Raw genomic sequence first — 13,533 nt, forward strand, 5'->3', positions numbered from 1 at the left:
TACCGCTTCTGCCTCCCAGACCCGCTGTCCAACTGCACTCCATTGCAGTATTATTATTCTTGATTTGCTCTGCAGTGATTTCTACAGGCTCCAGCCAGGAATCTGCAACTGTGATGCTATGTTCAGTGTCAACAAGTATTGAGACGATCTCTACATTACATATTCACAATCCAAAAAATCATAATGCAAATTATAAAAGCCCGTAGAAACAGCTGCCGTGGTTCAGCCCAAGGTCGGTGTAGCCCAGCATTCTGGCTCCAACTGTGGCCATAAATAAGATGCCTAGCAAAGGAGAGGAAAAAAGCAAGATATTTAACATGCCCCCACATCATCTTCCATGTCTTCCAGCCACTATCAATTCATTTTCAGCTCAAGGGATTTCCTACAGTCTTTTGCAACTTGCAACGGGTCCGTCTTCCAAGTGCTTTTCCCATCTCCCCTTGAAACTCCTCCATAAGCTTCTTGCACCCACAGTGCTCTCCAGCAAGATCTGCCACAGCCCCCGTGAGCTACAGCCACTGTTGTGTGGGTTTGAACCGATCTCCTGCTCGTTTTCATTGGTGTCTCCTAGTCCTTGTGTTAGAGAGCAGGGAGCAGCCAGTCCCCGCCTGCCCTCTGGGCATGTTGGAGACCGATGTCCACACCAGGTGCAGCATCCCAACCTGCTCCCTTGGTCCTTGCATGGCAGTTGCTCCACACTTTGATCATCCTAGTTGCGTTTCTCTGAAGCTTTTCCAGTGGTTTTTTTTTTCTTTTCTTATTAGAACAGAAGAGTTTCTATCCTGTTCTCTGTATGTTCTCGTGGGGTGGTTTTTGTTTTTCAGTCAAATTAATGTCAATGTTGTTGCAGACTTGGAAACAATTAATTTCTGGGAAAAGACTTCGTTAAGTTACTCCAGTTCATATGTTCTCCTACGAGAACATGTTGGTGTTCAGCAACTAGCATTAGTCGTTAACAACTCTTTCTTTTTCATTGTGTTTTCTTTTTGTTTATGTGTTTGGTTTGGTTTTGTTTTCAACTGATTTATCTTTATTCTCACCCACTTCTGGAAGTGTTCAAAACTGAATGGGTAAATAAATAGAGTTAAGTGAAAAGGGTTGGGTATTATTCTGTTGTTTTTGAGGGCTTTTGGTGCTCTTAACTCCTTCAATCAATTCTTTTCTAACTCCTGCTGTGTGCTGGAGTGTAGATACCAGTGCAAAGTGCAGCACTTGTCTGATTTGGTGCCATGTTTGGCTATAGTAGTACCTCCACCGGGAGCAGCCTTTGCCTTCTGCCTGTCTGCCCAGCTCACCCTCCAATGCATTGCAAAAGCAATACTCTACCTTTATTATTTTTCTTTTTCTTCACATCATCTGTCTTTCTCCATTTGCTCAGACAAATAAGTGATAAAAGGGAATGATGATCTGTTTAACACCACAGGAAGAAAGATGCATTACGAGACAAGAGAGACCTCTTGTTTACAGCGAGTTATTTTTGGTAATTAGCCATTTGTAGAGGAAGATAAGCCTCTGCTCATAAAGTCAGCATGCCATAATTTAGGGGACTCTGAATGGAAGTCTAACATTTGCCTGAATTGGAAATGTTAATTGTGTGCATTTAGAAATAAATAAATGCTTTTTTTTTCATTGCAGGAAGCAGACTGAACAAAGACCTGAGACATTATCTGAACCAGAGGTTTCAGAAAGGATCGCCGGATCACGACCTGCAGCAGACTATTAGAGATAACCTTTATCGCCATGCTGTGCCTTGTAAGTAGCAAAACATCAACCCGGTGGATTACATGTCGTAGAATTTCATATTTTCTTTTGAGGAGCTTTCACATGGTGGTGTGCCGGGCTCCAGGGGGAGACTCATTTTTCAGCCTGGGGGCAGACTCCTATGTGTGACAGCAGGTAGGGTTCAGGTAGGGTTGAAAAGGAAAACAGTTCATCCCTGAACTCTGCTTTTTTGAGTACATTTATTGAACAGTTGATGGTTTGATGCAAGCCTGTGATGCTTACTTTGGAGAAAAAAAAAACTAAAAAAACAGCCGTGAAGTGAATGCTTCCCTTAGAAATTGTCTTCATTAACAACATTATGGTGAATGTTCCTTTATTGGTTTTAAACCTATGAATAAAAAACCCTGCTTTTATTTTTATTTCCTTGGGAGAACTTTATTTCTGATGCTTATTTAACTTGTGAAATTGAACAGCATTTCATGGCTGAGTGCCATTGTAGCAGAAAACTGCCACTGTTGGAAGGTCATCCTCGATTCAAGTAGAAGATAAGTGGCAAGAGTTAGTGAAGCTGAGAAAGAAATGCTCTTTTTCACTCAAAAAAACCACCAGGAGGAAACCTGAGAAGTTTGGAGGGTGGTAATCTATAGAAGTTCAGAATCTTTACTCAAAATGAGATAGTCCTTGGCATTTTGGGCAGATGTACAAAGAGTGGAGAATGATCCTACTTCATTGGACCTCTGTTTGGCATTCTCCAGCTGCTGAGAGAGGATATTGTAAAGAAAAGGTTTTTGTCCTTAACTTTGAGCTGTGGAAATAATTATATGCCTTTCAGATCAGGTTTGGATAAGAATTAGTAAACATCTTAGTTATAGGATATTGAGATAAACAGCAAAATATTTTGAAGTTTTGTATGTCATCATGAATCACAGCTTGTTTATCGTGGTAGACTTAGATAAATACTGAATAATGATATTGCCACTCAAAAATCTGTATTTGCCAACAAACACCACATAATGGCACGTAGAGTAATAGCCATTTTCAGTCTAAGTGTTGCATGCAGGAGAACTGTGTAGGACCACAGCTAAAATTGTGTGGTAACACTGACAAATGTTGATTCTTCAAATGGCAGAGACTGTATATCACCATTAGGTTTATTTTCATTTTATCAGTGGAAAGCATGGACCAAATTACACTTCAAGTGCTGTGCATAGACATAAAGAATAAATATGGATTATTATTTTCTATTGAACACTTCCATTTGCCATTTTGTCAACGTGAAATACGATTAGTTTTCAATCATCTAACTTGCCAAGCTGCAGGTTTTTAAAGCATACTGCGAAAAGTGCCTTCTCAGAGAGCACGTGCAATGTGAGGCTCAGAAGATGCAGTGTCGTGATGCTAATGTCCTTCTGCCAATGTGTTATATTCCAATTTCTAAAGCAGCAAATAAAGCAAATGAGCGTAAGTTCTGTGGAAGCATTTTGTGCGTTACCAAGGTTACATTTTGAAATGCTTTCCATTGATTCTTTTCTCTGATTTATTGAACTTGATGGTGAGCTAAACTACTTGGACTCACTAAAGACTTTTGATTTAAAATTAAGAGCAGTAAAAGTGATTCCTGCCTTTTAGAAATAGTTGGGGGAAATACACTTTGTTGATGTATTAATAAGATCAGTGCTTATGCTCCATTTATGAAAAAAAAACGGAAAATCTGAGGAGTGGAGTTAGTTATTGTGTGCCTCCATACTTTGAGTTGTAAAGCAGGTAGCGTTTAATTTTTTCTTCATGTACTGTGGGGATGGTATTAGCGGTAGCTTTTAAGAATTATGCTAATATTCATATGTGAATTTAATGAGACTGCTGCATACACGGTGGGTTGGGATGCTTTACAGGTCTGGAGATTAATCTAGCTGTACACTTATATTTTTATTCCTTGGTACACGTGACCAGTAAATCCAGAGCCCTGGACCAATCTCTAGTGCTAATGGATTATGAAGTCTTGTATTTTGAAAATGGAATTCCCTGCTGATTATGTGGTAAACATGAACAAGAACACAAGGTCACTTGGACTGAGCATGCTTGGCCTGACAGCTGCTTTTTGTTGTACTAATATAAGGGCTAAATGAAGTGATAATTAGTAAATGCAAAATGGAGAAAGATGATGTTAACCAGTTCTTCCCCAGAAATTCTATTAAGTATCCCACGTGGTCAGCTCTGACTAGTTTGGTACAGGCGGTGAGAAAACCCAGAGGGCGGCTTCTTCCCATAGAGCTGCATGCCAGTTGTGTGCTTAGCTGGCTTCAGAACTGAGAGAAGACGTGACTATAGCTTTTGTAGAAGCTAGAGGTCAAGCAGAGGGGAAAGAAGATACAGAAAGTTTGTCTTGACCTTGTTATTTTGTATGACAATAACACATTGCTTAAGCATCACTTAGATTTTTACTTTAGGAGAGATGGTTGTTTGCTTTTTCTTATGAACAATTGAGGGTAAAAAGAGTGGGATGATGTCAGTTCCCAAGAGGGATACGAGTGTTGCCTAAATGGGTGACACGATGATGATTTTCTGAGACCAGAGGACTTCATCCCTGAACGTGAGAGCTGTCATAAAGAAATCAAGTCTTGAAATGGACCCAAAAGTGAAATGTTATCGAAATAAGTAGATGAACTGCATGGTTATTTTTGAAAGCTGAAGTCTTCCCCTGCTTCTCAGTGCCCTCTGCCCCTCTAGCATGCTTCCTCTGAGGCTTTGTACCCTCAGCTCCCTGTTCCCCACTGAGCTGGTTTGGTTTTTTTTTTTGCAAATATGTGTAGTAAACAACAGTTGTGACAAGCTTCCAGGTGGCCTCCAAGTTTGGTTGTCATACTGTTGTGAGAGCTCTGCTGTTTCTATCACACCAAACCCACGGGTTTATTTACAGACCCAAAACATTCTCCTCTGGAATTTACAACTTCAGCATTGTAATCTAGGACCGAGCCAGAGTAAGGAGGAGGCAGGACACCTTATTTATATATTTGGATGGTGTGTAAGCACTTATGGAGCCATGCATTTACAACGTACAAGTCTTTGAAAGAGGTAGTGTAGTTCAGTCACTGAACTAGCTTTTATTTCAGCTGAACAGACTGTCTATTATTTCCTTTGCTTTCTTCCTGATGCTCTCATTTCACTGTTAACGTCACATGCTGGGGCAGAAACTCTTTTCTGGAGTATTTTTGTCTTCGGCTTAAGAAAAATCAGCACCTTAAACTTGAGCAAAGTTATTCTCCTTACATGTTCAGATAAGTAACTGTTGGCATTCCTAGTATGTAGAATCCACTGTCAGAACTAGAGAAAACCCTCAAATATATCATCCAGATTAGCAAGATGTTGGTCCAGTCTCTAGCTGTCCCCTTTGCCTTGTTTTGTTTTTAAACACCACATTTTTCCTGTTTTCTGATGTGCCTAATGAAGATCACCAGAAATAATGCTCTATTTGTGGGCTAGTTAATGGCTCCATTGAGCTTGGAGTAGACTGTGAATTGGCAACAATTTGATGATTACTGATTGCCCAAGACTGTACCAGAAGTGCTTTGACTGATGCAGAGCCTTTGCCCACAGCTTATTTCTAGTGTGGATTTGATTCATTTCAGCTCAATTTTGACAGCCTAAATGCTTAAGAGCAAAAGGGCAGGTTTACCAACCATGTGAGGCATCTTGTCGGGGCACCTTGCGTCATGTCTGAGTCCACCTGTGCTAACAGAACTCAATGTGACTTGCAGTACACCCGATCTGGGGGGATGCTGAGAGTCTGTGATGTAGAGTGTGCTGACATCCAGGTTTTAGGTTGCAGAGAGTGTTTCTAGGAGCAGAACTCCCCCCAAAAGGAAGGTTTACTTAGTGGAAAATGTGATTAGTTGGAAGTACATGTAAGAATATATCCATTAAATAGGTGTTTCCAAGTAGCCTTACCTTGGAATATCTCTGCAATAGTGTTAATTGGGAAAGATATATGATAGCAACCTACTTTAAGATTATAGTGCATCAGCTTGTCTAAACCACTGTTCATGGAAGGCTGAACAGACAGGATTATCTTCCTCATTTTGAAATGATAGTAGAGGGCATCTGTTTAAAATAAACAAGCAGAACTGGCCATTTGTCCTAGTTGCTTATTCTCAATAACCTGACAGCAGTTTTCTTTTCAAAGTGTATCGAGAAGAATCAGGGAGATTATATTATTTCCATAAAAGCTTATCAGGGCATGGTTTTTTCTTTTCCTCTGGGCACATTTACTTGATTCTCCACTTGTTTCAGTCCTGTGTGACATGCAGAGGCTCAGCTATGGTGGCTCTGGCATTGTGCCTTTACTTACCAAAACAGTGTACCTGGTGCAGGCATGACTGAAATAACAGATCAGTGGTCCCCTCCTTATTCATGTATATTCAACATTTATCTTATTTCAGTACTGTGCAATTCCTTTCTTTGCCAGGCTGTAGTCTTCAGAAGCAAAACTCCAGAAAATGCAACGTCTTTTTGATGGTGAATGAAATGGGGACAAGGTAATGGCTAGCCTGGAGTTAAGTCTTAGATGTCAGCCTAGACACTATGTGGCAATTTTTTTTTTTCCCCTCTTCTTCCCAAAATTGGCATTTAAAACCTCAGGAGGTCACCATTCAACAACTGATTCACTTTTCCAAAACAAGAACATGCCCTGGGATTAATTGGCTGGAGATTTTAACCTTAGAGATTTACCGCTTTCATTTCTGCTTTCTGTTCTCTCACCTTCCCAGAGTTTGATCTGTTTCTCTGTCTTCAATTACAGAACAGTAGCTCTAACTGTTGTGGTTCGTCTTACAGGGGAGTGTGCAGCAACATGGAAAGAAATGGATAAAAATCAATAGCGTAAGTGTCAAGTGATCTGTAAGGAGGCTTAGACAAAGGCAGCGACACCCAGGCACCTGGCGGGCCTGAGCTCTCTCACATGTCAGTGGGAAATCTGAGAATTTCCAAGTGATCTGCTGGTACAAAGGAAAAGTCCCCTTTCTAAGGAAAACCAATAATATTGAACAAGGAAACTTCACAGTATGTATAGGACAAACTTTAATAAGTGGATGTAGAAGAGCACATTGAACGTTATTGTCTGGATTTAATGTTTTCATTGATAATTGAACGACCAAAGGGCAGTTTAGTTGCTCCAGGAGTTGGGTAAGCTGCTACAGCCGTAACCACCATCAGCTGCAGCTAACGGAGGACTAGAGGCTAAATGGGCTGGGGTCTGGTGAAACGGCTGTCAGAGCCCCCCAGACTTCAGTGATTTCCCAGGGTAGCTTTTAAAGTCCGGTGGCACTGGGCTCCCCATAAGTATTTCTGAACTCCAGAATGAATTGATAGAAGGGATATGCAAACCAGCTTACAGAAGGTTCTTTTCTTTAGAATACTGAGTATAATAGTGTATCAGTATGCTGGGAAAAATTGTTGAAGTGGAGCAGAAAGGCCTTTATGTTACAAATGCATGTGTTTTTACATGTGGGGATATTTGAGTCATAATTTCTAAGTTATTTTTAGTTACTAATTTTTATTAAGGATAAACAGAATCACTGACAGTGCACATTATTTTTCTTCACAGGCAATAAATCTTCAGTTTATGTACACAAATGTTCTTTGAATTCTCAAAAGCTTTCCAGACCTGCAGCCGTATTTATTATCCAAGTACCTTTTGTTGCAGTTCTCTTCCTAGAGGTGTAATTCTGCTTTTGTAATGAGAAAAAGTTGCAGTGTCCATGAAATATTCATTTGAAGGCCCACACTGATAAGGTGATGAAGAACAGACTGATCTTGTTTGTAACACACAACAACTACTTAATTGTTTCACAAGATTTATGTCAGGAAAAAGTTTAAAATATTTTTAAAATACTGTTCTTATCACTAGGATGCAACATGCAGGTACCAGCGGCATGTAAAGATAATTTTTCTCAAGTACCAGTGCTTGTGAGCTAATCTAGCTCAGAAGAATATGAGGTGTATTTTCTGTGCTAGCTAATGTACACACACTTACTTTTTCCTGTATTTTCAGCAGAGACTGTATCCTGCCTACAGCCAGTGGGTTTACAAAATCCCTGTTGCTGTGTTCCAGAGTGCAGAATTGTAGCAGAGTCCCCTGCAGTTTTCAGGGATATAATTACTTCACGTATTAGTGAACCAGATGTGTTTTCACTTTTAAGAGAGAAAAGTGCCCTGTTTTGAGCAACAGGGCCAATATTTCTGTAATTAAGCTCCTTTCTATAGACAGTCATTTCTGTTTAATTTAGGAGACTTCAGACGTTTTTTCCATCTGCTCTGTCCTTTCAGATCAATAGTGCATTTTGTGCCAGTGGAACTATTGAGTTTGGTTTTGGGTTTTTTTTGTTTCGGTGTTTGTGGTTGGAGGTTTTTTACATTTGGAAATAAAAGCACTTATGGTAGCAAATATTGCTCCATCTGCTTACCCATTTGTGAGGAATAGCTTTTTTGTATTTCACTGTACACCCAGTTGAAATTGCATGAGGCACCAGAGAACAGTACAAAGCAGAGGAGCTCAGCCTTATAGGCTCTCCCATGCCATTTGCCAAAGGAGATTTGGGTAAGAAGTGTGGGAAGAGATTACGTGGCTAGTTTTCTTTGTTTTCTTTGTTAGTCCCCAGTGTACTTAATTTTGCATATTATTTTTTCTCCAGTGCAGTTGCTTTGTACTACAGCAAAGCATCTGCAAGTGGGTATTTGGGTAGTGCAAGCAATGTCTGTGCATATGTTTTAAAATGTAAAGGTTTATAAGGTTATGAGTCTCTGGGAAAGCAGAGAGTAAATCAGAGCTGAGAGCAGGTCCTGATGTTTGGAGGTTGAAGGGGTGGAGATTAATTACCCCACATTATTTACTTCAAAACTGGCTCTGTCCTGCCATAGTTTTTCATATGATGTCCCAGGGTCCTGATTACATCTTTTGGGATGTCTGCAGTGTCCCAGCTTTTGATTTCATCGACGTGGCATGATTTCTTTTCAACTACCACCATATATCTGTTCAAGGTTTACAGTGTATTGATTATGTTACAAGCCAAGAGAATGAGTGTTCCAGGCAAAAAGAACAGTTTTAAATGAGGAAAAATTAGATGTGTAGCTATTCTTTAACTTGTTTTTCCACTCACATTTGTGTTTGGGATTCATATTTGGTATTTCGTGACTAACTCCCTCTAGAAAGCACCCATCACTGATTATTAGGTATGTTGTGATTGAATGGTGGCTTCACAGCTACAAAAGTCCTGTGCTTCTTTCATCAAAGTTGTCAGTACTTAAAAGAGGACACCTGAAAATCCTGTTTATATGATGTTACTGTGGTCCAGTGCGGTACCTGCAATTTAGCGGCAGCAAACCCGGTGGTGTTTCAGAGGAGGAAACACTCGTGTGATTCCCAGTCACATATATTGCAGCTGTGACAGTCTCTGAGCCCAGGAGGGCAATGGCAGATGCAAGCTCCTGAGGGTTTGATGGGGATGTGGACTTGCTACATTTCATCTTCAAACAATTGTCTTTTTTTTTTAACATTAGCATGCTTCTTCACATAAAGCATGCTGTCCTCTAAATCCTTTCTCTCTTTATTTCAGCAGAGAGGAGATTAGCCGTGTAATCATTTACAAAGCTGTTTAGATTCTGCTAGCTGTTTTTTGTTGGGGAGAGTCATACCCAATACCTTTAATAGGAATAACTCTGTAAATTAATCTTCATTGATTTTCCTCCCCCCCACCCCCAGTGAATAAGAAGGGAGAAAAATATAGAACAAATATTTCTAGTTCTGCCTCTGTTGAAGGAGAAATAAATCTTTCCTATTAGTCATAATGGTCTAGATGTATCCTTTTTTTATAATGTCCTCTTGAATAATTAGAGCTTTGAGTTATGAAGTCAAGATTCCTGGGTCATTGCCAGAACAGATTTGTTTAAGGGGGACACTAGTTCCCTGAATTCCTTTTAAAGAGCTTTGTAATGTCCCAGGGTGCTCTTAATTAGTGATTTAAGAGGGAATACATCTGTTTCACTGAGGATTGTGAAAATTATTATTTAAATGGAAATGTTTAATAAATGGCTCTTTGAAAGGCTAATGTATCTTTAAAATGAGACGTATATCACAGAGTAATCAGATGATAGTGATCTAACAGTTCTACTTGCAGGGTCTTTTTGGAGCTGAAGATGGAGAAAAACATCAAAGACCCTTGGAAGCATCATCTGCCATTGAATTATATTTCATACTTCATCATTCATTCACTACCTGCTATTTTACTTTAAACTGCAGGTTTAACACTTTGTTTACTGGGGGAAAAACAGTCAAAAAATGTTGATGTTGGTAAAAGGAGGTCTGTAGGAAGAAGCAGTATTGCTTATTAGATAAATTGATAATACTTCATTTTTAGTGCAGACCATCATGGCAATTCAAATACTACTGCTGCAGTGTGGATTCTTTTTCTACCAAAAAAGGAGATGGTCATATACTACAAATGTGCGGGTAACCTTTGTTGTATTAGGGATTTTAACTGGTGAACCTCAGAACTGAGGGGCTGGGGCAGGTGACAGAGGCAGGAGGAACTCCAAATTAAGAAGCTGCTGCTTTTAGCAAACACTTCCTTGAATACATAAGGATATGGATATTTATAAACGCAGAATTACCATCTCTTACTGTTCACAAGTCTTGAATTAGTAATCAAAAACTTGAAGCTGAGTATTTTGACTCTTCATATACCTGTTAGTTTCTGAGTCCTTGCTGCCATTTTCACTTTTGGTTTTCCTAGGGTGTGGGTTTTTTGGTGTTTTGTTTTGTTCAGAGGAGCCTAATACATGAGAGCTGAAAATGTCCTTGAATAGAGAGGTTATTTTTAACTCTCTGAATCCAGGTATGTAAGGCTTTGAGAAAAGCAGCAAGCGTTACAAGATGTGCAAGATAGTTGAGGAAAACCCAGCAGGACACTAAATGACAGTGCAGAAGTGGGAGGGCTGGACTCAACAGTGGGGCAGAGCTGGACCTAGTTCTTTCAGGAATGTAAACATCCCATTATGTTCATGAATATCTTTCCCATTTTTGCATTTCCATAATTTGAAATATGTATTTTGCTATCTCAGCCTTCCTGGTTTTTTTTTGTTGTTTTTTTTTTCCCCAATTCTCTGCAAAACACCCAGTGTTTTCTAGGAGAGAACAGCGGATGAGATGTGATAGTGCTGCTCCTGTGTAAGTAACCACACTGGAGAATCACATTGACAGACATTCTGTAAATTGCCCACATTATAGAACATTGATGATACCATTAAAATGGTAAATTTAATATTATAGTACTATTAGATTTCTCCCTCGTTAACTCTAATCTGATAAACAACCTCCAGCATATTTTGAAGGTAATAGTCACCTTACAATTGCTACTGCTCCTCTCTGTCTGGCATTTCAAGCTCCTTTAGATTTATAGTTCTTCTGTCATCTAATCTGTACTTACTCCTTTATTTTTTCTTTGAACTTGTGCTTACAAGCAGACCCTTTCCTGGAGGGCCCTGGGCATGCAATTAACACTTCACAGCAAGAATAAAGTCATCCTGAATTCCATTCCCAAGATTTAGGACAAAATTGTGTTTAGAGAATCAAATGAACCCAATGTTCAGGCAACGATGGTGAAAGCTCCAGGGGTGTTTTAGTACTGGGTACTTTATAAGGACCGGTACAGGGTAGCGCTGGTAAGCAGTGGTTGCATTCTTGGCTTTTGCAAATGGGTTTCAGAGCAGCCTGTGCACAGTCTTGCTGGAAATGTAGATGGTGAAGAGAGGACCAGGGGTTGCTGTGGCAGGGGCTGTGACGGGTGCTCGGCGCAGCCCGGCCAGGCAAAGCAGCCCTGCTGCACTGCGCCTGGGAGCCCAAAAAGCTGTAGAAACTTTTTTCAGCTCTGTCTGTCCAGCGGAGACAACTTCCACTCCCAAAGTTAATCCTCCAGCTGCAAAACCATGAGCCGCAGCTTAACAAAGTAACCTTAGCTCCTCTTGACTGGCAGGGAGGCTTCTGTGGAGGTATCACTTGCCTCCTTGTTTTCCTAGTGAGTCAAGGTTTAATTAGAGCACTGTCTCGAGGAGGAGGTGGTGGTTGTTATACATCACCTATCACAATGTAAAAGTGGAAAGCGACGCTGAAATGCTGACCCTTAATCTGAAGTGCACCATCTGTGTTTTATTTCCACATCTTGCTGAGTTTACAGTTATTTGAATTCACAGTTTGTTCCCCATTTGCTGTTCCCACATGGTAAGTGAATTGGATCCAAAATGTACTGATGAAAGATCGAGAAGTCTGTTGGAGAAGTTTGCTCCTACCTACAAGAGTGCTCTATCTCACACTTTTTCCACCCTGTGAGTTAAATCCCAGCTGTAAAATCTTGTCTCAAGATGGTCTTCTTTCATGGTGCGAAGTTGGGGTTACCATAAGGACAAAGACTCCTTTCCCCATCCTGAAGTGATTTATGGTTTGCCTTTGACTTCCTGCTCAAGAAAAGGTAGAGTTCTCTCACATCTGACAAAGTATTTCCCTTACAGTTCCTGTAAATTTGTGTGGGTGCCTATCTGGTGGTGTTTGGCATTGCAGCACCACTCCTATTTAATGTTTTTTCTTTGTTACAATGAGCCGGAGTGTTTGGTACTAAAAGAAGACTGGGTATAATATAATGAAGGGAGCTGTAATTACAGTTGTAATAGTTTTCTTCGTGAAACTTTGAACTACTATGATTTTAGAATGGGAAAACAGCTCAAAACCAGGTTGCAATTCATTTGTTCTCCTTTTTTTCTATTTTTTCTACTGACAGCAGCAACCATTTTCTTAAGACGTAACTAACTGTAAAAAGATATAAAATTTAAACATGTCGTATTTCAAAAGCAAGCCATCAAAATGCTGAAGGCTGTATAAACTTAAATACCTTCTTTGGCTTTTGCTGTAGACCACACAAGCTCTGAGAAATTGATTACCCTGGTGCTTGAAGGGGCTTTCATGATGCAGAAACAGAGGTTTGCATTGAATTCCTTTGTGTGTGGGACTTTTTTTTTGGAAGGAGAAAAAGTCTTTAAACCCCAGATTAAAAATAAGTCATTTCATTGTTTCCTTTTCCCCTCTTCTAAATCTTATGAAAGAGTTTTCATAAATGATTGAGGAGCTGCATCTCTGAATAAATGTAAGGTTAAATGCTCCATTTCTTGTTTTAATAAAGAGGCTTTTTTCTGGAATGTCCCATTTAGATGCTGCCTCACTGAAGTATCATCTTAGTAAAAGAGTTTGTGTGCTTTGTGCAGATTGTTTTATTTTGTGGACATGAAGAGGATAGGTAAGGAATTAGCAGTTATTTTCATATTGCAGTCTTCATATTTACTGCATAACCGGTACTCTAAACTCATCATTATCAAAGCTTTGGACTTCCAGTGGGGACTGTGAGCTGACCAGACACGTACCCAAAAAACAGCCTAAGACTCAATGAGGCTGTTGTTGAATGATCAGGAAGGTGAATCTTGAGCAAAGAATTTTTATCTTTTCTTTTTAAACAGTGGGCCAGCACCTTGGGCCAGATGGTGTTTTTATGAAAATATTTCTGTCTCATAAAATTAAGACTGTTTTATATATTTATAATCAGGCAAATCTCCTGTTCATTTGTGGCCATTTCTCTTATAAAGGTAATAGAAGGCTTGCTGTCTTGGTGGCGTTTTGTCCCTACCCAGGTGGGGATCAAGTACTTCAGCAAGAGCAGCCACAGTATTTGCACTATTGGGTTTGGCAGTGGAATAGATGATGGTTTTTTGCTTATGTTG

General features: G+C 39.8%; 1 protein-coding gene across 25 annotated transcripts in view; it reads left to right on the plus strand.

Moving 5' to 3' along the window:
* Positions 1-13,533, plus strand: part of MAGI1 (membrane associated guanylate kinase, WW and PDZ domain containing 1) — a 355,883-nt gene that overhangs the window by 179,384 nt on the left and 162,966 nt on the right. For all 25 annotated transcript variants that reach the window (XM_027793294.2, XM_027793300.2, XM_055804179.1 and 22 more), the window contains exon 2: positions 1,636-1,752. In XM_027793294.2, coding sequence (XP_027649095.1) covers positions 1,636-1,752 — 117 coding nt within the window. The remainder of the gene's footprint in view (positions 1-1,635; positions 1,753-13,533) is intronic.

The sequence above is a fragment of the Falco peregrinus genome, chromosome 5 (assembly GCF_023634155.1).
Source record: "Falco peregrinus isolate bFalPer1 chromosome 5, bFalPer1.pri, whole genome shotgun sequence".
Classification (NCBI taxonomy): domain Eukaryota; kingdom Metazoa; phylum Chordata; class Aves; order Falconiformes; family Falconidae; genus Falco; species Falco peregrinus.